Consider the following 26,823-nt stretch of genomic DNA (forward strand, 5'->3'; position numbering starts at 1 on the left):
CAGACAGGTATTTGAATATACAGTCCCACGCCTAATACGTTTTGCTGTGCTGTGCTAAAGCGCTATTCTCTGATCCATAGCGAGAGAAGAAGAAGAAGCCGTCTTAGTTGAATGAGTTTACTCTTACTTTGTTGGCGGGTAAACAGCAAACCTTTTATACAGAATTTTAGTTACCATTTAATGCCGTAATATTAGTTCCCGGCACGAAACTTGTATATTACAAGAAGGAGTAAACATAGTAATGTTGGCGCATGTGTTTATAGAAACAACAGGCCACTTTCCAAGTTACGCGCCAGAAACTAACAACAACCTCCCACCTACAACGAAGACCACAATTCATGTAATTGGCTAGATTAGTAAATAATAAGATTTGGCTAAATTCTGGTCAAAAGAAAAAAGCAGGCAGCTGCGAATCATGACTTACGTCATATGAATGTCTTTTTAGTTTTGTCCCTCAGCCTCTGACGCTGTGTTCTTTAAATGTTCAATAAAATAATTTAAAAGAGAACTTAAAAATACGAATTTTTTTTACTCAAACACTACATTTTTGTATTTCAAATGTTGCGTCATAGTTTACAAATACTGATATTTGTATGTAAAGCCATTTTGATATTTTAGCATCGCATCCATATTTTAATGCCTAATCTGGTGTACAACAATAGAAGCATACTGGAAATCACTGGAACTAATTGACGAAGTACCTTGCCCAGCGTAGGTACCACGTCGATTTGTTCTCCCACAATCATACATCTTTTATCTTCTAGCAGAAGCTTGAAGAGGTCGCTGTTATAACTCAAAGACAGATATTGGCTAGGTAATAATAAATATGCTATTAAGGCATAATATTATAATTAATATAATTATTATTACAACAATTGTACTAGTAAGTTGTTACCGTGCTACTTTGGATGTAATAATTTTCTAGGCGCATATTTATGAGTTTGTCATATATTTGGAAAAAATTATATGTTATGTCATGTTACGTCGGGTTTCACTCAAGTCTTCAAGTTTCAAGTCTTGTACTACTGTCCTGTAAGAACTAAGATCCAAGAAAGGAGATGGGGAATCTACAGACTGAGTTTATCTCATGGAGAAGAAAAGTCCAGTCATTCTTTATTAAATGGCTCGTTGGGTTACTGCGGATGCGTTGTGTCTGAAGCTGGAGATACACAAGAGGACATTTTTTAGAAAGTAAGTACTACTCGTAGTACGGTAACTCCCTGGCTGGAAGCGAAACGACCTGTCAGCGTCCCTCCCAAGATTTTGCTAACACGGCTGACCCGTTTACAAAAAAAAAAAGATGTATACTACTTCTTATATTTTAATACACTATTATATGATTTAAAAGTAAAAGGCAGGACAGCTATTGCAATTTATGAGATTTTAACGTAAATAGTTTTGTATACTTGTACAAACATAAAGTCAACTTTTTGACACCTGTACGTCGACACGTAGCACGGGCGTCAACAGGTTCATACAGTCGCACTTTGTATGTATGATTATAAACCAATTATCATGCCTTGTTTCTAATTTTTGAATGTTTAGTATTAATTTTGTTACTAATTAACATTATTGAAATGAATGTCTTCGTTGGACGGAGATATGGTGACCAATTCACCGTCACATAAGTTTCTGTTTTCTTTTTTAATAAATAAAAAAGTTATGTCAAGGTTTTACAATGAAGCGATTTTCGTAAAATTTGACTCAAGCAAGCAAGCAAGGATTCTCTGAATGAAATCTGAACGGCGTCTCTGCAGTAAAACTGAATTTATAAGCACATTAGAATAATTATTTGAGACACTCAATGGCACTGATATGGCGTAGAAAATAAAAATAAACAAGATTGGTCGATGATAATGATTACTAGTCTGTGTCCTGTGACTGTTTACATTGTGGTATTTTGTTATTGTCAATTGTCATATAGATTATAGTTATTAGTTATTACTTATTGTTTATTATTTAATTTAACATCTACAAGATTATTTTATCTTTAAAGTTAAATTAATAAGTTATTATTTGTAATTTAATATTTCTTTTAAATAATGGCAGATGAATATGCAGCTGTTAAACGTGCCAAATTGGTTTTTAAGGGAGATAAGCCTAAGTATGTACGTCTAATAATTCACAAACCTAGATTCTCTTCGGCGTCGTGGACTATCTTCAGATTGCATCTATTTCTTTCATAATTTTTGTGTTATAGGAAAGTAGATAATCAGCATTTTATGCAAGACACGTCCTCTATTGTTAGCTCTTTGACAGCGGTTCTACACTATATTTACCTTTCTTTCCTTGCCTAAATTGCTTTCCTAAAAACCCATAGGCGCACAGACGGAGTTTGATGCGTAGACCTCAGGGTTGAGTGTGGATTAACTGCTAGGTCATGTGTTATAGTGTACTCTAAAGTACTATGCAAATCCAGAAAGAACATCCTCATTAAAATTTGGTTAAGTTTAAGAATTCCCAGTATAAGACAATTACAATATTTCATCCTACTTCTGTTGATCATATATTGTACTTAGCACTTCTAGTAATTTTAACAAAAAAATTTTTTTAGAGCTAAAAAAAGAAAACATAAAAATAAAGATAACTCTACACATTCCAAAATTGATGATGATCTTGAAAAACATGGAAATTGGTGGAAAGTTGAAAAGATTGAAGATCTAACTGGTCCCATTTCTATTGAATTTGGAAATCTTTCCTATATATCAGCATTAGATAATGGTTTATTTACTTTGGGTGCTCCTCATAATGAAGGTGAAGGTCCATCTCCAGAGGAAATATTTACTGCCTTTCCTGCAGGAGAAAACAAATTTGCCCTCAAATCAGGATATGGAAAATATCTAGGTATATCCAAAGATGGTGTTGTTATTGGAAGATCTGATGCTGTAGGACCTATGGAACAATGGGAACCAGTATGGCAAGATGGTAAGTTAATTGCTTTTAGTTTTATATGCACGGAAATAATAATAGCATTGGGGCATGTAATACAGTTAAACTTGTAAATCTAGATAGAAAAGTCAGCGGCGTAACTATACCACCTGGGGCCCGTGGTAAATTCTTTTGATGGGGCCCTGACAGTATAAATTGTCACATTGTACTCAGTTTAATTTTAAAAAACTTGAGATTTTCAGTGTACTCAATTACATGTTGTTTATGACCCACTAATGACCATAGGCCTCCTCTTTTAGGCGACAAGGAATGGTATTTACACATATTGGAGACTTCACATTCATCCATAAAACATAATATCTCTTGGGTCGGGCCACCCTATTACGCCACTGAGAAAAGTCTCTACATCAGTCTTCTTCTACACCCGACACTAGTTGTTAATTTTTAGGATATGCCAATACAAAGCTTAATAAAAATAGGTTGAGGTAGGTTTAAATTGTAGACTAAAATTGATGTTTGTTACAGGTAAAACAGCAATACTTAGTTCATTAAATAAATTTGTCTGTGTGAATAATGAGGATGATTCTATAGTCGCTATACGTGTTTCCGCGACCAACCAAGAGTTTTGTAATATTCGTAGTAATAGAAGTAAGGTTGTGCAGAAAGTTGTAGTGCCTGAGGAAGAAGGGAACTTAGCGGAAGTTGAAGTCAACTATGTGTAAGTAATAAATGTTTTTGTGTTGTAATCTATAATTTTTATTTTTATAAATTGTCTCTGCACAGAGACACAAACATTACGATCTAGCCTAAGTAATTTAAAACTAACCTAATTTACTAAAAAGGATATTTAACATAATAAAGTGTCCACTACCACTACTTACATTCTTTATTAAAGGGAAGACACTGTTGTTGTGTTATTCGTGTTCTGGTTTTCTTGGATTGGGAATCATTATAACTTCCGCAACTTGCCACGTTTTAGGAACATATTGAAGTCGAAATGAATCCATACTTGGCTGGTGGACCCTTGTTCTTCCAGCTATATTTAACGGCTGCATCTAAAATTTTAAACCCTTGGAGGATAATGTCTTCAACTATCCGTTCTGGTTTGCAAGTTGCTGCAGTTGTTGTTGTAGCAAAGATTTTTTACCATTACTTTTATTGGCCTGCTCTGCTTGTTTTTATATGAGAACCATGAGGTATCTTCTTTAAGAAGGTTTATGATACCTGTGTAGGTAGTTTCATTGTTGGTGGTAATCTTCACCGTTTCTTTGCTGAGCATTTTCACCTCGAAATAGTCTTTATTTCTTTCTTTTTTAAGTAAAAAATCATAAAAAATTGGTAATCTTTCTTATTATCAACAATTAAATCGAGGGTGGTTGGGGTTCCTCTTTAGGCTTTTCCTTAGTAACTTTGTCATTAGTAACAACAGTTTCCAGATCCAGGCGTCGGGGTTTTTCCTATTTGAGTTCACCCACTAACAGTTGCATGTTTTGAGTTTGGAGATGACATCAATAATTTAATATTAATTAAAATTTTAAACGCTAGGTCAATGCTTCATCGTAATGCGATCGCGGATTGCATTTTTATAATCCCAATAATTTGTACGCGACTTTTCTAACCAAAATGGAAACAAAAACTGTAATCTATAATAGTTGATTTTGTAAAGATGACCTGATCAAAAAGTTTGTAAATAAATTGCACTGGTTTTTGATAGATCATTAAAGATAATTTAATAACTCTGAGTAAGGCTGTAGAGACATATTTACAATTCTATTAGTAATATTTTATTTAATAGTTTTTTTTTTTTTTTCAGAAAAAAGTTTCAAAAATTCCAAGATAAAAAACTTCGCATAAATGATGCAGGTGTAGTTGAACTAAAGAGAGCAAAGGGGGATGGTAATCTTCACGAGACATTATTGGACAGACGGGCCAAGATGAAGGCAGACAGATATTGTAAATAGGCAATAGTAGCTCATTGTTATGAGATTTTTTTATTAACAAAAGAATAATATCATAAGAACAGTCAAGGTTTTTCAATTTCAATATTAAATAATACTTTTAGTTGCATCTAGCACAGTTCTCAGGTGATTAACAATAGTTTGACATCTTATCTTTTTATGTGATGCTGACTTCAAACTCACTAAGTTAACAGTAAGACTGAAAGTATATAAATATGAAACCTATTTCCCATACATTTTTATGGCAAATTAGCTAAGTGTATGTATTATACTTTTAATCTAACAAATTAACGTTGGTAAATTTAAGTGTAACTATTCTTATTAAAATTTTAACCGATTCAGGGAAGAAATATTGCTATGATTTTATTTGCAGGTCAATAATATTAAAACTAAAAATATTTTCCAAATGATTTATTTTCCTTGAATGACATTCGGTAAGAGGGCCTAAACAATTTAGATAAATTTTATATACCATTTATCTTAAAGAGAATGGTACTGACTATGTCCCGCAGAAAATTTGAATATACTAACTACTTGCTTATACAAAACGATATCTACATCTAAACCTAGGATTAGACTAGATATCTTCTAGTCTATCGGAACTTGTTTCAGAGCCAAAATTCATGATACCTAAATATAGTGTACAAAATAGAAACATTTAGTCTTTAGAATATCGAGTAAGTCTGCATATATACCTTTTGTTAAAATATTATTCTATAAAAAGAAAATATATTTATTGGGGACTTTATATTTAATTAATCAGGTATCATGATTAATGCCTATAAAAATGTATTCATCTGAAATTAAAGCAAATCCAAATTCTTTTAATTCCTATGCATTTGAACATATCTTAAAATTTAAAAATATTGGCATAATTACAGAATGTTTAATATTTAAACATCCTTCTTGAAGATAGTTCTTTTTCAAATGTAGAAAGTCAACTTCAATTATGAGTAATCATTCTGCAATCATTCATACAAACATCATAAATTCAATTACATTGGCAGTACTCGTTCATACATGAAAATGACTATACAATGAAAAATAAATTTATAGTTAGTGATTTAAATAAAATGAAGATTAACTGTACAAATTAAATAAATGGCCCATCAATTTTTACAATATTTGCCAATTGATATCATATTTATTCAATGTTGGGTTGGCTAAATCATTTAATGTTCTTTGTTTTCAATAGTGCCATAAATCAATCTGACCCAATCTTCTTTGCATTCAAACTATACACTTTTAAGGCGTTTGTAATATTTTCTACTCAGGTGCAAAAAAGTTTTTGGCACTAATTAAAACTTTAATGATTTTAATAATGTGGTTATAAAGTTTATGGAATATTTATTTATGTATATTATTGTTACAATGACTACTTGTACTATAAACAATGGATCGGTGGGCATGAAATAAATTATCTAATATATAATGTAAAGAGTATTACAAATTTCGTGCGATGAACAAGGAAAAATATAAAATGTTATGTTATACAAATTTAATATACATATACCGCGACCACAATTCAATTTTGAAGAGAAAACAGCATAATATAAAAGAGAACCAAATATCTTCTATTTGTCTATTGCGCAAACATATTTCAAATCATTTATTCTTTAAAAAACTTCAAATACCGGAAATTTTAACATGTGAAGAACAAAGGATGTATGTTGGGTAAATAATAAGACAATATGCACAAATATAGTACGCGCATCCCATATGAAATAGACAATTAATTTTAGAATAAAGTATGTATTTATAAATATTATCTATGGTATTAGACTCTATTAGAATCAATCAACCCAGGGCATTAACATCTATGCCAGTTAAACTAATAGATTTATGCTATTAACTACGTAAAATATAAAGTAATCGCGGTATTATTAACCATTAGTGTTTTTTTTATTGGTAGGGTATGTGTAGAACATAATATACATAGATAAACAATATACATGACACTTAAATCTATAAGGCAGGCCCACAATGAACCATCTTAGTGCAAGCCTCACCCAATCCTGAAAAAAAGCAATTTATTAATATTTCTAATTGATGTAAATATCTACTGTTTATGACCAATGTGATATAGACTATAGATCAATGTCAAACGCAAACCATACATCTCATCACTTCACTATTGAAATTCTTCTAAAATGACGCATTAAATTAAAACGCCTTTTTATAATTGTTAAATTTATATTTTTTTTATAATGGCACTTTGGAGGTTTAATAACAGCAAAAAAATAATGAAAATTTGGAATATATATGCTTTATCTATTAATTTTAATAAGTATTTGAAGATCGTATGTGTATAGTAGGTGCTTATCTATCCTATAACTAGTGGTTCTTAGATCTAGACAATACTTGGCGATTAAAAAGAGTAGCGGAAAGTTTCTTGCTAGTTCTTCTTACCCGCTCTACGCCCTTGACTTGCGAATTGGTAGTAGATGTAAATTTACAATTAATTTAACTTTTTGACGATTCATAAGTGTACTTGTTTACCTATATGAATAAAGATGTTTTGAGTTTTAGCTGCTAACGCTTATTTAACGGATGGGGGTAAATAATATTTTTTAAGCTAACCCATCTCAGTGAGGTCTCAGCTGGCGTGCATAGCTGCGTCTCCACGTTCTGCTCTCAGCCATTCCACAAATTCATCTAACATTACAGGCCCTGGAATAATACATACACATATGCTATTAAAAAAATTTAAGATTCCGAAGTTCAATAGGGCGTGGTAATAACTAAAGAAAATGGGTGTTAATAATGATTATGTAAGCTATACTTTACATAATCATTATTAAAACATATTGACAAATGTAAAAAAATTAAGAAATAAAGACTTAAACCAAACTATCATGATGTCTCAACAAGTGGGAATGGTCTATTACGGTAAGCTTTTACTAGATATGGTCTATTACGTACCACGATCTAATTGCGTGCTAAAAATATAGAATTATTCTATATAATAATTTTGTGCCAATGTCTACATTTTTTCTATATTAATGTTGTATTTAAATTTGTGTGTTAATTTTGTCTCAATTTCCTTGTTTAAAACAAAAAAAGGCCAGACTACTTTTACAAATAAATAAGGTTTCGTAATTTTAACAAAACACTGTAATCTTAACTGTCAATTATTATATACATATATGAGAATGATTCGGTGCATTTCTGTAGTTTTTGTTTCCGTGTTGGTAAAACACCCTAAAAAGCGAAACAAAAAATGTCTGACCCATGCAACTGTACTTACAAGCTCCATCCGCATCATAAGCAGTAAGGTGCGTGTCAACAGTGCGGCTGAACTCGAGTATATTACACCACTGGTCCCGGTTGACGACCCGGTACCGCCGTCCGTGAGTCAGAAACTCCGCGAGGGGTAGGCGAAGAGGCCAACGCGGTAGAAGTACTCCTAATAGTGCACGAGCCGTACTCGTGTCTAGGGAACGTTGGTCTTTATCCTGAAATAGTGGAAATGGTATTGAAGCTAACAATACTACTGCTTGTAACTTGGGGTCATAGCGAAGAGTTTAATGATAGTTTTACGCCCTTGATTTGGGGAAGTAAATGGAACTTTAAGACATTTTTAATTGACGTTCGTATGTGTACATTGTGTTACGTAAATGTATAGATGATGTTTTGATTTGCAGCGACAAACTTTTGAGTTAAAAAATGTTAGCAGAGTGGTAAAGAAATTCTTAATCCTCTGAATGCAAGTTGTGCTGAAATCGAGTCTTTTTATGTAATTTGCATTTGCTCGTTGCTAGCACTGTGAGGAAAATTTACGCCCAGATTTTTACGTAACAAGTGCAAGTTTTCGATTTTTCTATAAAAGCAACATCTTTTATTATAGAATACTAGTGGACCCGACAGACGTTGTCCTGCATGATATTTCAAGCGATTAGTAAAGCAAAGTATGAAAGTACCGACTGCAGCGCCATCTGGCGGGCTGATTTGTCCCGATTTGACCCTGTTGTTGAATCTAAACCATTCCCAGATCCCCTTGAACACACACAAAAAATTTCATCAAAATCGGTCCAGTCGTTTGAGAGAAGTTCAGTGACATACACACTCACAGAAGAATTATATATATAAAGATAAACTGGGTTACCCCCAAATATTATCGTGTCACGTAAGAACCTTAAAAATATCTATGAAACAAATGCAAAAATTAAGGTCAATATTCATAAAGGATTACAACTTGGATTGTATGTTATGAGTTATATATAACTAGGTATTGACTGTGGCCACGTAACTTCATACTTAGTACAATGAAAATAACTGTTTTTCCTGTGATGTATTTTTTTTTACTGGTTGATTTTTCAATTATCCATCCTTACAAATAATTTCATCATAAAAGGTAGTAAAACCCTGTAGTTTAAATTAAATCAATCTAATTGCAATGCTTTAGCAAATATTTTTAGCACTTATCAAAATGCAAGTGCTATTTGGCAAAACAAAACAAATAAAACAGTGTAAAATCTGATATATGTATTATAAGTAAAGCTGTATCATGATGAATCAGTCAGATGGAATAACATATAGTAACTTATTAGTAAGTTAGGAAAACAAATTTAACTCACCCTTGCAAAATCATAAGAATATCTATATATTGATTTGAAGACATATGGATCATTGAGTAAAGTTCGAAGATGGTCTAATTTGCTCTGCAATTTGAGTATGCTGTCGCATTGAAGATCTGTTAAACCTGTTAATAATAAAATAAAAATTGTTACAATACAGAACTTAGTACTTTGTCAAAGCCAAAATACACCCAAAAGCTTAGTAACTATTTATACAGTAGAACCTCGTTAAGTCGAACCTCGATAAGTCAAAAACCTCCAAATCTCGAAAAAATGTTTTGTTCCCTTCCCTTAAAACACCAAAACCTCCATTACTTGAAATCTTGACCCTCTGTTAATCGAAATAATCACCGAGTCCCTCCAAGCCATTTTGGTACATATTTTCACTCTATAACTCGAAAAATTAAATTTTACCTCTGTATCTCGAACATAGGAACGTTTTATTTTACAACCTTTACAACTTGATCATTTGGAATTTATTATCTCTATTGTTCGACCAAAAATAAGTTACCGACTTTAAGAACTTGCCGACAATGTGAGTACACGATTGTTTCTTAGAAAACATTTTAGGAGTATACAATAATAAATTTATGACTCATGGAAACACGTGTTTGCTTGCTTTGTGTCAGGTGTTCAATTTTGATTCCCTTTGAAATTTAGCTAAGCCAGTCATTTGTTTTCGACTTAAATACTAAAAAGAAAAAATACTAAAAAAAGCATGGATGACTTCTGCAATTTTCAAAAACTGGCTCATAAGCATTGATAAGAAAATGGCCAGAGAAAAAAGAAAAATCTTGTTGTTCCTTGAATGTAGTTAATTGTACAGCTCATAAGAATAAACCTCAAACTCTTTATGTCGAATCAAAATCCGCCTAAGTCGAAATCCTCCATAAGTTGAAAACTCTATAACTCGAATTTTTTGGCGTCTCCCTTGATGTTCGACTTATAGAGGTTCTACTGTAGTTTTAAATTATTAGGTACAACAATGAAATATTTTAATAATAATTTACTACATAACATACACGGAGTTTCTCTTTACATTAATACATAAAATTAACTATTAAATACTTTATCAAATAACTTTATCCCTGGACTAGGAAAAGCTAACTCATGCAAATTTTTTAAACTTATTATGCATGGACAAGAGTATTAATCAATATTAGATAATTGAAACATGAACAATACCATTAAACTATATGAAAAATCTTCTAGTGTTTATATCAATACAAACCTTTTAACCACTCTTCCTGTGTGAAATAACCCATTTGTTTAGCTCCCATTTTATATGCAATGACCAACATTACCACATTTTCTGGATCCACTCCTAAATCTTCACAAAATTTTTCCATACCCTCAGGCCCTGAAATAAATAATGACAATTAAGAACTTGTAGAAAATCAAAAAACTATGTGACTAATTATTACATTATAAAATCTGTCTATACAGTTTATACTGAATTTAGAATGAGGACAGTCTTTCTGCTATTAAAACAGAAATAATTTTAAGACATAAGCACATTTTACATATCAATTTACGTGTATGTGTATCACATTTAGTGATGACATTATACATATATAGATATATATAAAAAATGCTTATTAAAGTAAAATTTCACTGATGAGTGCCTTAAATGTTCTTTAAAATCCGACTATGTAATTGTTCATGATTTAGAATCCGTAGTGGCAAGATAGTTTGATCCCCATTGTGTACTGTTTAGATTTGCAACATATTAGTATTTCTGTAGTAAATTTTGTCTAGAATTATTCTATAAAAACAAACAGCATTGTGGTATTTAAGTTGTAAAAATACTGATATATAGAATATATGTTTCCTTACCTAATACATCTGGTTCTGCAATTGTGGTATATTCTTTAAACCAGACTAAACATTTTTTAGGACTAAAACTTATATCTTCAGTTTTGGAATGTCGTCGAGAACTGAAAAATAAAACAGCATCAGCATTATACAAAAAACCGTTTGTAGTGTCACATTTACAGTGTACGAATGAAAATTTTAAATACTTATACAATAGTACTGCACACTGCTTGAAATTGCATACTGTTGTAAATTTTCAAAAAAGTACACATAAACATTACAAGCAAATACATAAATTAAATAGGAATATTTGTTGGTATTAGAGTAGTTAAAATTAAGCAGATTTTTTTTGTATGTTTACTCTTGCAAGTTACAATGATTATTAAGAGTACAATTTTTTTTAGTGATTTGCAAAATGTTCAATATTATCAACACTAATATTTTTCAATTAATATTATTTTTCTTTTTATTATAACTTGCCAAAAGCTTGATTTCAATCTTCCTTTGGATAAAACATTGACAAACAAAGTTTTTTAAAGAGAACAAGAACCAGTCCTGTTTTACAGATATTTCATGTCAAAATTTCAAGGTCGCTTTAAAGTATATAATAATTTATATATTCATTGGAAAAGAATTGAATATAACGTAACATTATAAATTATGATAATTTTATGTAACAGACCTTGTGTTCCTTGACCTTTTGTGGTGATGGTGGTCTTCAAGAGACGTTGTACCTGGCAGCAAATCGGCTGCTGCACCCCGCGTGCGTTTACTGCATCGCGGCATTGCTCTACCACCCTGCATACAAGTTAAATTTATAGAACTACATGTATAATTTATATATATAATAATAGTATCTCAATTTTAACAAATATCTCAACTATTAAAATGTTGTGTCTAAGTATTAGAAGGAAAACATTTGATATTCCATAATAAAAGCTTTGGATGTTATCTAACTTACTTCTACATTGCTGAGACTTCATAAGTTAAGCTGTACTCAGTATCATTTGTGTCTAGCTTAAGGAAAACAATGCAGACTTTAGAACTGTTCAGTAAATCTAACAGTAGTGTCTACTAGTAGTGACAACTTTATAAAATGTTTACTTATTTAGAAGCATTACCGTTAGAAGTATTAAAACCTAAGTACTTTTCCATTATACTTCTACAAAATATCTCCCACGCAAGGATAAGATCACGTCAATATGAAGCAAATACTTGTAGCATAAATTTACATCTTCAGATATATCTATCAAATATATTTCACTATCAATGTTAAATTAAAAGAAAATTCATGTATTTGTTTAATATTAACATAACATTAAACAATACTTACGATCGGTGGTAGATTTGACAAGAAGTTTGAGAACTTAAATGGATTTTCGTCTCCTATTTTGCAAAATTGTGAAGACAGCTTGACGAAAAAATGTCCTCTTGACAGGTCGATAATAACCTGAAATAAAAATCAATGTGAAAAAAAAAGTTTTAAAGGACGGTAAAAAATACAACAGGATTTCAAATTATTAATATAATGTATAATACCTTAAATAATGTCAAAAACCACTACTAAAGAGGTCTCACTGTTCTCCTAAAAAACTAAAAACTTGCAAAAATTCGTTTATCGATGTTATATCTAAGGAAATAATTTTATCAAGCTTTTGGCAACGTAAGTCAAATATTACTTAAATCATAATGAATAAGACAAATTTCTAGAATTTATAAGTTAAATCTAGGGTGCAAATAGCGGCTGCAAATACGAAAACCTCAAATTACACACTTTTTTATTTACGCTACTTAAACCACAGGCTAGACATGACAAATTTATCCCTGACATACAGATTGTGTAGAATCTATGAAATCATGCTCTGCCACAGATTAATATTTTCGCCCTTCACTTGATAACTTTGTTAACAATTCATTCGATCAACATGAACATTTAAAACAGCTTAAATTAAATGACCTATAATCGAGAGTTGAAGGCCTTGGAAAAAGCGATAAGTTGTTCGAGAATAAAAGTAAATTTTGTTTTAATAGGCAATATTTCAAAATAAAACACTACATATTTTTTAATATTGTATTTCATAAAACAGCAGAATATTCAAAAACGCTAATAATAATAGGCAATAAATAATGAGGAATCTTTGAGCACACTTATAAAACAATTCTGAAATCTAGTGGAAGCGATTACCACGCGTAGGCAAGACCGAGGCCGTTAGTGTAAGTCATGTGGGATACTGCGGGTGCAGCCGAATAAGCCACTCCTAAAAGTCCACCAGCGACCTAAAACAATAACAAAAAATTATATTCCCTTATTTTATTATAGATGCACAAGTTTATAATACTAGAAATTGTTTGTATACATATATTTCTAACGAATACGATTTATATGGGTGTTATACAAACAGATACTAATAGCTATAGCTGTGTGAAGTTGGTTGGGATTTAAAAATCTATTTTGTGTCAGTCTATGGGCGTTAGAATAATAACAAATACATATTTTTAAAAAACATATGTAGGTATCGAATTAAAAAAAATACTTAATCGACAACACAATACAGGCTACGGTTTGAAAAAAATGTTGTCGTAGTAGTGTAATCATTAACTTACTCTAGCGGTTGCTAAAGGAGCAGCGACATGTGACACGACCGGGCTTGCAAAACTATGATAAGCTGGTGACACCGCTAAACCAGGGTTGCTTACGCGAATGTCAGCTTTACGTACACTCGAGAATGGTGTGTCAATTGCTTTGCTGTATGTCGATATCTAAATGAAAGAATACAATTTTAGACGTAGATAACTTTAAACAGTTGACGAGAAAATCGGATTTTTACAAATCGACTTTTAAGAAAATTGAACCCAGGAACATTGTATATCCAAAAAAACGTTAGTTTCTCTCTCTATCTATTCAGATAATAACGAGATATTATAATAATGGATTCGCAATATCAAACATTTCCATTATTAATATACATTTCAAGTTAAGGTTTAATTATTTTTAAAGTTTTAGGAAAACCTACTAATATGGCCTAAAACGCTTATACGCTCATTATTATATACCTGACCCAAATTGAATGGGGACCTCAGAATATTGGAATGCTGAGTAGCAATTGCCGGTTGTGCTGGGTATGAACTGTATGGGTTCCAAGCCCCATATGCGTAAGGGGTTCCATAAGCAGCTGGTGCCAGAAGACCTCCGGCTTGAGCAGCCACCGCAAAGCAAGCAACAATAAGTACCTTAAATAATATAATACATTTATATATATCACTTGTGTACAGGTAAGTATGTAGATTGTAGGTACATGACATTAAGATGATTTTACCAAAACCGAAATGTTCTGGTAACAAAGAGAAAAAATTGTATGCATAACTTTGACCTAAATTTTTCTAAAATTGATTTACGTTAATTGTATGTGTTCTCGAGTTATTACAGTTGATTAAACGATTTAATGTTTGTTAATTATTAGATCTAAGAAAAGCTATTTTGATGTTCATCAAAATGTGATTGATATTTTTTTTATTACTAACAAAAGATCGAGTTTATATTTGTTAATTTTAGGTCTAGGAAAACCTATTTTTATGTTCATCAAAATGTGATTGTTAATTTTTCATAAGATTATTTTGATATAAAAGACTGTCTCGTACTTCAAATAAAAATATTATAATATGAAAATTAATGTCTTTTAATATTTTAAGCAACTGGATCCTGTGTGCCCCAGTCTATTCACTGTTACCCGTGCAGTGATTCAAAATGACCCGTTCCGTGGTAACAGTGGATCATTTCTCAGTTTTTTTTAAAGTGACTTTATCTTGTAAATTTTAATAACATACGCCATGAAATAACTTTTACATTATAATTCAATTTCAGAGATCTTTAAAAAAACGTCTTTAAAAAAATGATTCACTGTTACCCAATCTTCCCTACTAGGTACACAGTCAGACGACAGATTTTCTTTAAATAATTTATATGTAAAAAAAAAAACTCTCGCTTTACAACGTGAATTTATTGCTTGTTACACTTTTAACTGTTAGTAATATGTAGTAAGTACTTAGTTATTAATTCTATGATAGTTTTAACTTATATACTTAGTGTAAAGTATTTAATTTGAAAACCACTACTTTATTTTTTATATATATTTTTTATTATCTTTGAATGGGTGCCGACTGCCGTAAGCTATCATTAAGACAAGTGGATAGATTTTGTTGTAAATGTTTTTATTTGACAATATTTAGATATATACTCGTAATAGATGTTTTATCTGACGTATAAACGTAAATAAATCCTTCAGTTTTCAATATTATAATATCTATGTCAATGGGATTAGTCAACACTTTCGATGAAAGCTTTTAATTGTTCTCCCCAATGACTAGGTAACAATTTAACATTATTACATAATTAATTTACAGATATACATATATCTATTGGTTTAAAAAAAACACAGTGTATATTATAACTGACAGTATAAGATCAGTTCTAAGACAATTTATTTAATTTCTTACCTTAGCAATCATGGTTGATTCCTTTCACGCACTAGACTGATATGAATTTAAACGGTCAGTGTAACCCTTTTATAGTAGGCTTAATATAAATACAAGGAGCTTGTATCATAACTAGATACTCATATATTGTCTCACATTGTATGCGTGAGCTTAAGAAAAGCCTAGGCGTGGTAGAGCAAGGACACCTCATTGGGTCAAGACAAAACAGCATAGCATAGTGCGCAAGATAATAAATAACAATAATATATTATGACCTATATGTGTCATATATGCATTACTAACGATATTTGCACAAATTATACCCTTACTGGCAATTGTACTGGCATTAATACATTTCAATCTAGAACTTTCAATAGCACCATACAGTTTTGATTACTAAATAAATATGGAGATTAATTTTGAACGGGATAATTGTCTATTTTATAAATCTAAGACTAAGTTAATGTTATTTCATGCGGTAAAAGTAGAGCAAATAAGAAAAGCATAACGATTTCTAGACATTTAATTATATCCGTCAAAGAAAACTTAAGCCTATCATTAAATTATGTTGTGAGTTTAGTTGAGAGATCAGTTTAATAGTTTACTCTGTGAGTAAAAACGTATAGCGTATTTTTAAATAATGATAACCATATTAATAATAATGTTGTCTTGTTTTTCAACAAATTGCTCCCGGTGGTATTCTGCGAGTTTACAGAATAACAGTGCTGTAGAATCATTTAAAGAAGTTCAAAACTTTTCTCCAATATTGACTATTAATCCAGAGCAATATTACATGACGGCAAAATTTAAAGAAGGTGACACAGAGAGCAAATATATAAATTCCGAGCATCGAAAACAAGAAGAGCATTTCAAAAATATTATACATCAAACTCAGCATACCTTTAAACCGAAAAGAAAGATTTCAAGATGCAGGGAACCACCAAGAAGATTGAAAAAATTTAAGACAGAAATACCAAGAGACAGTCGTTTTCTAGATATATTCGAGGTTATTGAATTTGATCATGTCCCTTGCACATCTTCTAATGGATTGGAAGGATTATGTCTTCATGAATATGACTGCCAGAAGTCAGGTGGTACTAATATGGGAGAGTGTGCTGATGGCTATGGAACATGTTGTATAGGTAAGGTTAACTACGTGTGAAATTTGTAGATAATAAATGTCTAATGCGACATATAAAATAAAATAAAAAGAATCTCGGTGTATAAATGACTCAGTTCTTTCAAGAATTGAAACCCCTTTTGATAGTTACATATAAATAAAAAGTAATAAATTTTGCCAATTTTCTAACAAATTCACAAAATTACAGTACTAATTTACGTGCTAATTTATGCCTATAAAATAAATAATAAATAAATCAGTGGCGCTACAACCTCTTTAGGACTTGGCCTCAGATTTCTGAATCTGTTTCATGATCATTTTTAAATCTAATAGGCAAGTAGGTGATCAGCCTCCAGTGCCTGACACACGCCGTCGACTTTTTGGGTCTAAGACATGTCGGTTTCCTCACGATGTTTTCCTTCACCGTTCGAGCAAATGTTAAATGTGCACATAGAAATAAAGTCCATTGGTGCACAGCCGGAGATCGACCTACGACCTCAGGGATGAGAGTCGCACGCTGAAGCCACTAGGCCAACACTGCTGTTTTATGTCTATGCCTGCCTAAAATTTTAAATCAAGCAACTAGTAATCGTGAAGTGGGCACTAGACTCTAATGTAAACACGTGTTAAGGTTTTATCATAATTTCAGTGCAATTCACATGCGAAAGTAGATCTGCATCTCCCAAGGGGTGGTTTACTAATCGAGAGTTTCCCTTACCAACCCTTGATAGACTGTCGTGCACCATTACTTTGGAGAAAGCATGGCCAGAAGTTAAGCAATTAAGACTGGATTTTTTAACATTTGAGGTATGTATAGCCAGTCGTTCGTATATACTGTCTCCATGTTTTACTTGTTAAAGAACATGGCAGAAGTTATAAGGAACATTCGATTAGCGGCAGCAGAAGGGTAATAGCTGGCTGAATAGGTATGGCTGAATGACCTATTAAGGATTACAGGGCGTTACCAATACATAAGCTATAGATTATATGATTCAGGATGCCTTACAATCATACACATATATATACATACATACATGTGAAAACTATTTTTTTTTGTTTTTAGTTGTTGCCTCCCAACTCTGGAAATTGTGAACAAGACCAGTTTATAATAACGGGACAAGATGTCAACAATGTGTTACCGATCTTATGCGGTATCAATACGGGCCAACACGGTATTTCCTTTATTTAAAATTTGCTTTACCCTTTAAGCTTGTCTGATGAACTGGTCAATGGGTGACGAATAATTTCGAGTCCAAAGGTTGTTCAAGAATCTTCAATAAATTCATTATCTTTGTAATCTATTTGTAAACTCTAGATTACAAAAATAATTCTAAAAATCTATTTTTCATGATATTAGATTTTTCTAAAGGTTATCCTCGTCATCTATTAATACACAGGTCATGCCGCAAACAAAAACACATACGTGTTATCACATTAATTACGTAATATGAGACACCATACACAACTCTGTTGTTGCTGTTGTGATCACTAATCCAGTTTTCTTTATGTAGATTTTAAAAGATCTCTTAGTATCTCCTTTATGCGTGGATCTTATCACCTTACCTCGGCGAAGACTCAGCGTTCAGTTTATGACCGTTAGTTTTTTGTTTTTTAGGAACTTAAAAGCAAATTTTCAGTCCTACATTCTGTGCACGAATAGGTTCTATTAAAACGGCTCAATAAATCTTAATATATATAATTCTAGTGTACGTTTGTATGTCACTGAACTCCTCTTAAAAAGCTGGACCGATTTGAATGAATTTTTTGTATTCGTATGGGTGGCACCTTGGATGATTTAGATTCACAAATCAGCCGGGCAGATGGCGCTGCAGTCGGTACTTTCATACTTTGTTTAATATCCTAATCGCTTGAAATATCATGCAGGACGCCTGTCGGGTCCGCTAGTGTTGTATAGTTTTTAACGTATTTTTTTATTTGCAGTTTATGTAGAAGTTGGAAATTCGGCAGGTCCTATCAATTTGTCGATCCAAACTGTTACACCTGAGAGTCGTATATTTGCTATAAAGGTATATCAACTGATAATAAAAGTATCAAATTATCATTTATTCATAGGTAACTTAATGGACTCTTATCATTAGTAAAAAGCATCACTGGTTCTTAATTCATATTTAATACCAGTTCTCAAATCAAGAGCGTTGGACGGACGAGAAGAATAGGCAACTCTCCGTCACTCTCTTAAATCGCCAATGTCTTATTTACAAAATGTTTGTACGCAACTGCAACCATTACATCACGCTCCTCGTCACATGTTAAAGCCTTTGATTATAAATAAATAAGAAAACCGGACGCGAAATAGGAGTAGGTATCTAAGTCAGAAATTATCCAACATACTTATTTGGTGAATTCTTACGCTTTTAGATAAAAACTACCACGATCAGCGAAGTTAAAAAAGTTATTACTTTTTAATTAAATTCTAATTATGACTTCCCATATAGGAATTAATGAATTGTCTACAAGTCCTTAAGATATAAGGGTAGTTAACACATTTAATGAGAGCAGTGATGGCCTAGTGGCTTCAGCGTGCGACTCTCATACCTGAGGTCGTAGGTTTGATCCCCGGCTGTGCACGAATGAATTTTCTATGCGCGCATTTAACATTTGCTCGAACGGTGAAGGAAAACATCGTGAGGAAACCGAAATGTCTTAGACCCAAAAAGTCGACGGTGTGTGAGGCACTGAAGGCTGATCACCTACTTGCCTATAAGATTTAAAAATGATCATGAAACAGATTCAGAAATCTAACCAAGCCAAGACCTAAAGAGGTTGTAGCGCCACTGATTTATTTTATTTAACACATTTAATCGTGGTAGAGATGTAGGTATACAAAATGCGCGTTCTTTAAAAATTCCTTTATTGTCGACAGTAAACAATCACTATTAAAATACCTAATAACTAAAACTAAATAAAACTGCGACGCACAAGCGTGTGTACAAACTTAACAAAGGATACACTCAATGACATGCAAATTTGATCAGAAATTTTCCTTATAATGTTTGTTATCTTTACTAGGGACATAAACATCAATTGTGTATTACCTAAATATGATCTAATGCGAAAAATCTATTTTGGCAATAAATCCCACTGTACAATAAATTTTCTTAACTCGATTTCCTGCAAATATTTAAGGACAATTACTGAAGAATAAAAATTAGACAATAAATAAACAAAAATATTTATATTGTTTTTGTTCGCTCATTAGGTAATTTGTTGATTTGTTCAGGACCTAAATATTTGTTTTTATATCTATTATCAAAACGAATACATATTATTGGCATGATTATGAGGCAAAAATTAATTAACTATTCTAATTAGCAGTTGTCTTAAATACTTACATCAACTCATTATTCCTGAGCGAGAAAATATATTATAGACATGTATTTATTGCCTATTTTTCTTATATATAGTTTCTATTAGATACTCACCTTGAGTGGGGGGAAGATTGAACGGTTTTTTGATGAGATGAGCAGAGTTGTGTTTGAACCTCTTGTAGAACAATAAATATTAACCTGTACTAATTAATGGTTTGATTAGTAAAGAGCAATAAGTATACTTGTATATAATATCAATAACATATTGTTAAATCAATTCCAAAGCAGAGAAAATAATTAAATAAAAAAATAAAGATGCGACTACAAAACAGGGTAAAGATGAAAACGTGACGGGGAAAGATTGATTTTTTTTTCTAAAATCGTTAAAATTAATGTAAGATGTTGTCAACGGTTTTAAGTCCATAGCCTTTGGTGTCTTGAAAACTTACATCGGACTTTAGTGAAAAATACCTTTATTTAACAAAGATACAACTTATTGTTTGGTTTTTATATATCAATCTTACCCCAACGGGGAAAGATTGAAACAGACGTTCTCAAACTTTTGCCATCTCAATTTTCCACGAATCCCATAATAAAATTTAGGGGATATATTTTGTTTGTCTGTGCCATGTTCGAGAGGACGGGATTCTCTTCTTTCGGAATAATATACGAGTTATATGTATGTTCAGTATGTTAGTCCATGACGATTACAGAATTTAAGTGAACCAATCTGGTCCTGGAACATGGTTCTTTAATGTGGTAATATTAAGCGTTCCACGAGAAAAATTACTTTTTTTCTAGATAGCTCAAACCCCCATTTTTCCAAAACTTTAAGGCCATTGGCTAATCTCCTTTCGAATTCACGAGCAAAGACAGGAGGGTGACCAAATGTAATACTTTTAACGCCAGTTTTTATTTTAAGTACAAATTTAGATAGATAAGATAGTTAAAATCCAATTTTAATTAATGTAATTTTTACTAATCTTGCATATTCGGTAATGTATACCCAGTCCCGTGGAAATATCAACAAGGTACTTTGCCAATTTATTTCCTGTTACCGGTTAAAGTTTGGGAATAACTGAATTTTTGTATGACACTTGGGAACGGAGTAAGATCGAAACTTTTGTATATTTATCTTACCCCGTAATTTTTTTTTTGTTGGGTAAAGATGGAAACTTGGGATATTTCCTAAATGACTAAAAATAGCCGTATTTTGATGTGATTTCGTAACTAAGAATAAAAAACTATAATTAAATATTCCTATGAACCAGTCCGGTGATTTTACCGGCATTTTGTAGTGACAAAACGCTCGGTAAAAATGCCGGGCTCGGCGAAAAAGCCGGACTCGGGATAATGTGAATAGCTTCATACAATTTGTACAGCCACTAGGCCTTCCGGCAATTTTACCGGACTGGGATATCTGCCGGTCCGGCATAGTGGGAACCCGGCCTAACTTCGAATGTTGATTGGAACGTTAGAAACTGGCGGTTTTAATAAAAATACCAGCACTCAAAAAACACGTTAAAATCGGTGTTATAGATGATTTATTGTCTTAGCCCATTTTTCATCTTGCTTCCACTTACCTTAACTTCGTTTACTTAGTAGAATATAGGTTGACTTTAATCTGAATAATATGATAAATTCTACTTTTTTCTAGATTACACAACTTTTGCCAAATAATGCCTTATCACCACCGTCTGGATGTCTTCAGTATTTCCAAGAAGAGCAGGGATATTTGGTATCTTTTAACTATCGGGACATTTCCGAAATATCGATTGGAAAAACATCATCTTATCTGGTAATTAAAGTTACATTGTTTAAAAATTATATTAGGTATGTGGTAGGAATGATATTTATGAATTTATTTGCAGAATAATCTAAATTATGTCATTTGTATACAACGTCAACCGGGCTCTTGCAGTATCACATATAAAAATGCTGGATACATGCAGATCGTTAATTACAATGGTGGTGAGTGGCATAGATCTATTCATTTACATATAATAACTAGCAGACTCGGCCAAGCGTTGCTGTGGATAAGGTTTTTGTTATATTACATAGTAGTAATTTATTCAAAGGAAACGGCAGGACAACAACAGTCATGGGGATCACCATGCTTTTTTGGTGGCTATGCCATTAAATTGTAGCTTATGTGAAACGTTGGTACTTTCAACACAGCGCCATCTGTTAGAATTGTGTCAAATAATAAACAAATAATTTGCAATACATTGCGGGTATAAATCGAGATGTAAGCTATCCTATCTTTTAAGTTGGATCAAACTACACACGGTGTGCAAGTTTGATTGATATCGGTTCGGTAGTTTAGGAGTCCATAGCGGACAAACAACGTGACACGTAATTTATATATCTTAAGATATACAATTTAACGAGGCTAAATTATAATAGACAACAAAAAAAAAGACAATTATATCTTTTATATTACCTACATATCGTTATTTTATCTTAATTATCTTGAACAGTGGCGGTCAAATTAATACCGACGGAAAGCAATTAATTAGGCAGTTTTTATACATAATCTTATAAGTAAAATAATATATATAGTAATAATAATAAATTTTATTATATATTAATTTGATACAAAGCACTTCCAGAGTCATATATACTTTGCCTGCCTTATTGATATATATTATGTATGTAATTTTTAGAAGGTCTTCCAATATTACCACCAAGACAAGCAGGAGTAGAAATTTTTAATTGTCCGTCAGACTGGCTGTTAATATCCGCAGTACGACTTTGTGGAGAACGATTAAATGATGGGTCTGCCGTTCAAGACTTCTCTTTTGATGCACCCGTTACAGGTACAAAATAGATAAACAAACTAAACAAAGTTAAGGTTCATACTTTTGCTTGGTCTTCATAGTTTTACAAACTTCCGAGTTAATCAACAATTAATATTTATTTCTTCATATATCGTACAATGTGGTTAGGAATATAAATTAAAGATCCGAAATAATTTTTATTATTTATGTTCCGTCAAGTTTAAAAATTAAATAAATGCATTTTTCGTCTCTTTCAGATAGTGCTGTTGGTCCGATAATGGTTTGGTTTAGATCTGATAGTGTTTACACTGGCCGTGGCTTTAAATTACACTATCAGCAAAATTTGTGCTTAAATGCTTCATAAATTATAACGGTTTCATTAAAAATAATCTAATTATATAAAAAGTTATACTCCTGAAATTATTATTTTAATGTTGGTGAGGTAATATAAAGAAATCGTCTTACAACCTAATAAGTTAAAAATACCTATCTATTATATATTTTTAATAGTGCACACATTAAACTCAAGAATATACTTGATATATATTATCATAGATTAGCCAATAACTATAGTGCCTATTTTTTTTAAATACATTGAGTTATATTATATAGTATTGTTATTTATATTTTCTAGGTTTTGGCACTTTGGGTGTCATTACTATAAACAAATAAATTATAATTAATATCTTATAGGTACCTGCTTTTGTTCCCAATCATATAAATTTTTTTTTTATCTCTTTGTGTAATTATACAATGTGTTTTATACAATTACTATTACCATGGTCGTTGCTCAATACTGCCCAATGCATATGTTCAGAGAAATTCTTATATATATTTTTAGTTACTACTTTCTTTTTTTTTTTTACTTAAACCATCTCTTACAATTTTGTGAAATGATAACATGATGACCACTACAATAGCACGTAAAAATCCCATAGTCACAATTTGAAGCAACACTTGACTTACACTATCTATACTTCCACAGTATAGTAGGGATAAAATCTGCCCACTAAATCCGAAAACTGAATAGCATTTTCCTTTCTGAAAAAACAAAAAGAAAATTTAAGCTTATGTAATGGACATAATTTATATACTGCATTAATATTTGATGGAACCTGTCACATATTTTACTTACTAGTGCATCCTGAAGCATCTTCCTACCAACTTCGGATGGAGAATGAAGGCCTCCTGAGCCCGATATCAGTTTGGTTTCTGCAGGTTTTGTGAGTTCCTCTTGTTTAAACCCAGGTGTGTCTGTATCAGGAGGAAATGCAAGAGTCAGCCTTACATTTGTTCCAACCAGTTCCATAAATACTGATTCTGCTAAGCCTCTAACTGCCCATTTTGCTGCACCATACGCACTGTAGCCATATATTCCTGAAGAGTACAATTTTATTATAAACTTATATGTCCTTAGTTCATGTTATTGGACTTACTAGACTTACCTAATAAGGCAGCTTCTGTTGAAACAAAAACAATAATACCCTCATTTCTCTCTTTCATCTTTGGTAAAACATACTTTGTTGGATATGCAGTTCCAAAATAATTTAAATCAATCATTTGTTTAATTTCATCAATTTTCATGTCTTCAAATTTACCACAAATACACATACCAGCACAATTAAATAACATAAATATTGTTCCAATTTTATTTTCCAAATCAGAGAAACATTTTTCTATTGTATTATAATCGGATGTAACATCCAATGATGCATATTGTACTTTTTGTTCTTTATTAATCAAATGTCCTTGCATCTCAGTAACTACGGATGTTAGTTTCTTAATATCTCGACCAATAACTGTTACATTAGCTCCTAATTTTACGGCCTCGATGGCAACAGCCTTACCAATACCACTCGACCCGCCAGTCACAACAACATGCTTCTTATTTAAATTTTTGTACAATATTCTTTTATCTATTGAGAAATGTAAGAAAACTAATAAAATAGCTAGCCCAGATACGATTACACTGATACTTATAATACAAATCATCTTTTGAGACTCTAAAAGCTTTCTGTTCTCCAACTAGAATAAATAAATAATAATAGTGCTTTATGATTGACCACAATTTATACTTTAAATAAAAATTATACTACAATTTAAATCAGAGCACGTTACAACTGACACCATCTATTACACTGTAGTGTTTGCCGTTTGGCGACGACTGATTACTGATTAGGGCAGTGATGCCAACTTCTATAGAATGTTCCCCCTAGGATCAGTGTTGCCAACTTAATTTTAACGAACCCACCAATTTTGCCGTCGCAATCCACCAGAAAACCACTAAAATCCACACTAACTAATAAAATAAATGTAAGTGTGTTTGTTTATTTATCCCTTTTTCACGCCGAAAGGAAATATAGGATCGATGTGATTTTTATGTCCGCAGATAGGAGGGGGTTAGGCAAGCAGCCGGCGAGCACTATTTTTTTGTTTTTACCGCGGGAAACACATTTTTTACTGAAGTAAACAGTAGTCTATGGACTATGTCACTCTTTACTTTAGATGGATAGCATACAGCTAGGATATATATTTTGACAATAAAAGAACAATATTGTAAATTGAATTATAAAATTCGTTTATTTTCATTACAAAAAAACTTATAGAAGACATACAAAATCGTTAAAAATCATCTTCAGCAGAGTCGGATTCCTCTGCACCTTATGATTTTAAGTACATTTCTTTCGTTCCTATTTTCTGGACTACATAATTTGGCAAGATGTAATTATTGCAACACTTTCCTTCGCGTTTTAAACCTGCGCGGATTGTCATAATAGATGACAGTAGATCTAGCTTCATTCGGTTTCTGTGTTTTGTCTTCACGATATTCATAATGCTGAATAATCGCTCTACGCATTAGAGTGCGGTAAAACTAATAAAGATATAGCAAACGTGGCTAAATCTTCAAATCGGTTTTCTCCTGCAATGTCTTCGAAATCCAGCACCTCGTACCAAAATTCCAGCCGCCACCAGCTGTACTTTCCACCACTTCCAGCCAGTCCTTTAATTGGGAGTCCCGTAACCAACAATCCCGGAACTTTTGCGTATATTGCGGTTTTGGCATTTTGTTTTAAAAATAAACTAAACATTTGCAAACAAACAAGGTCGCTCCGATGCATAGCATAACCAAAACTACTAAGTATCTGTGTTGTGTATTTCTATTTTTGTGCATGCATACGAAACGAACACATACAAATCTCATTAATTCAAATCAAATTTGACCCATTAGTCATACGAATAAAGCCCATAATCAAAATAATTTAAGAAATTGATAAACTTGTTTCGGGAAATTCCCGAAAATAACGAACGTAATTTTACAGAGTTGCCTACATACTGACAAAAAATTCCTTTATAAGGTAAACGTTTTCGTCTTTTCCTGTAAAGATATCACTCGTGCTAGTGGTTAAATGTCGTAGCATACCACTGAATGAAACAAACTAAACCACTAGAAAAATCCACTAGCCACTAAAACCAAAATTCGCCCGCTAAAACATATATCTAAACCACCAGATCTAGTGGAATATCCACTAAGTTGGCAACACTGCCTAGGATAGTGATGCCAATTTTGAATTCAGCGACTTTGTCGCTACTCGCTAGATTAAGCGACATTTTAACATGAAAAGCGACATTTTATTTCAATTTAGCGACTAAAATAATTTAGCGACATTTCTGGCGCCTTTTCAAACTTGTTTTTTTTTAAATATAAAAATATTCGAGATGATTGTATCCTAACAGGCTTTGTGAATGCGCTACTCAATGCCAAAATACATATTGTTGGGTGTTTACTCTGTATTCTCTTGTATGTTCCATAACCCCGATAACCCCCCATTACCTAAAGAGATACTTATCGGGGTAGCCCAAATAAGGCAGCTCGTTTATGCG

The 26,823-nt window shown here is 32.1% G+C and overlaps 5 protein-coding genes across 7 annotated transcripts; 2 read left to right on the forward strand and 3 right to left on the reverse strand.

Annotated features, from left to right (window-relative positions):
• The first annotated feature begins 1,949 nt into the window (after positions 1–1,949).
• LOC125058869 (protein FRG1 homolog) lies at positions 1,950–4,912 on the forward strand. Of its 2 annotated transcripts, none has more exons than XM_047663015.1 (4): positions 1,950–2,104; positions 2,555–2,925; positions 3,415–3,607; positions 4,703–4,912. In XM_047663015.1, the coding sequence occupies exons 1-4, from the start codon at positions 2,043–2,045 to the stop codon at positions 4,848–4,850; spliced, it is 774 nt and encodes a 257-aa protein (XP_047518971.1). In that variant the 5' UTR covers positions 1,950–2,042; the 3' UTR covers positions 4,851–4,912. The 2 variants fall into 2 exon arrangements, with proteins under 2 accessions (XP_047518971.1, XP_047518978.1); XM_047663022.1 differs by having other exon boundaries at positions 1,984–2,108.
• Positions 4,913–6,755: 1,843 nt separating this feature from the next.
• LOC125058886 (DCN1-like protein 5) lies at positions 6,756–13,050 on the reverse strand. Its single transcript, XM_047663030.1, has 9 exons — positions 12,779–13,050; positions 12,573–12,689; positions 11,922–12,037; positions 11,261–11,361; positions 10,656–10,784; positions 9,425–9,549; positions 8,095–8,302; positions 7,428–7,517; positions 6,756–6,862 (listed from the first exon to the last, which is right to left on the reverse strand). The coding sequence occupies exons 3-8, from the start codon at positions 12,023–12,025 to the stop codon at positions 7,444–7,446; spliced, it is 741 nt and encodes a 246-aa protein (XP_047518986.1). The 5' UTR covers positions 12,026–12,037; positions 12,573–12,689; positions 12,779–13,050; the 3' UTR covers positions 6,756–6,862; positions 7,428–7,443.
• Positions 13,051–13,296: 246 nt separating this feature from the next.
• On the reverse strand, positions 13,297–15,860 carry LOC125060952 (pupal cuticle protein C1B-like). Its single transcript, XM_047666083.1, has 4 exons — positions 15,734–15,860; positions 14,294–14,470; positions 13,844–13,999; positions 13,297–13,516 (listed from the first exon to the last, which is right to left on the reverse strand). Exons 1-4 carry the CDS (start codon positions 15,743–15,745, stop codon positions 13,421–13,423), a joined length of 441 nt encoding a protein of 146 aa, XP_047522039.1. The 5' UTR covers positions 15,746–15,860; the 3' UTR covers positions 13,297–13,420.
• Positions 15,861–16,173: 313 nt separating this feature from the next.
• LOC125060930 lies at positions 16,174–23,788 on the forward strand. 2 transcript variants are annotated; one of them, XM_047666058.1, is made up of 8 exons: positions 16,174–16,854; positions 17,482–17,639; positions 17,896–18,004; positions 18,774–18,859; positions 21,819–21,959; positions 22,033–22,132; positions 22,831–22,980; positions 23,199–23,788. In XM_047666058.1, the coding sequence occupies exons 1-8, from the start codon at positions 16,353–16,355 to the stop codon at positions 23,303–23,305; spliced, it is 1,353 nt and encodes a 450-aa protein (XP_047522014.1). In that variant the 5' UTR covers positions 16,174–16,352; the 3' UTR covers positions 23,306–23,788. The 2 variants fall into 2 exon arrangements, with proteins under 2 accessions (XP_047522014.1, XP_047522006.1); XM_047666050.1 differs by having other exon boundaries at positions 16,192–16,854; positions 22,828–22,980.
• Positions 23,133–25,114, reverse strand: LOC125060941 (3-ketodihydrosphingosine reductase). The gene is made up of 3 exons (XM_047666071.1): positions 24,387–25,114; positions 24,077–24,318; positions 23,133–23,982 (listed from the first exon to the last, which is right to left on the reverse strand). Exons 1-3 carry the CDS (start codon positions 24,931–24,933, stop codon positions 23,779–23,781), a joined length of 993 nt encoding a protein of 330 aa, XP_047522027.1. The 5' UTR covers positions 24,934–25,114; the 3' UTR covers positions 23,133–23,778.
• Between the last annotated feature and the right edge of the window lie 1,709 nt (positions 25,115–26,823).

This window comes from Pieris napi, chromosome 2, assembly GCF_905475465.1.
Source record: "Pieris napi chromosome 2, ilPieNapi1.2, whole genome shotgun sequence".
Classification (NCBI taxonomy): Eukaryota; Metazoa; Arthropoda; class Insecta; order Lepidoptera; family Pieridae; genus Pieris; species Pieris napi.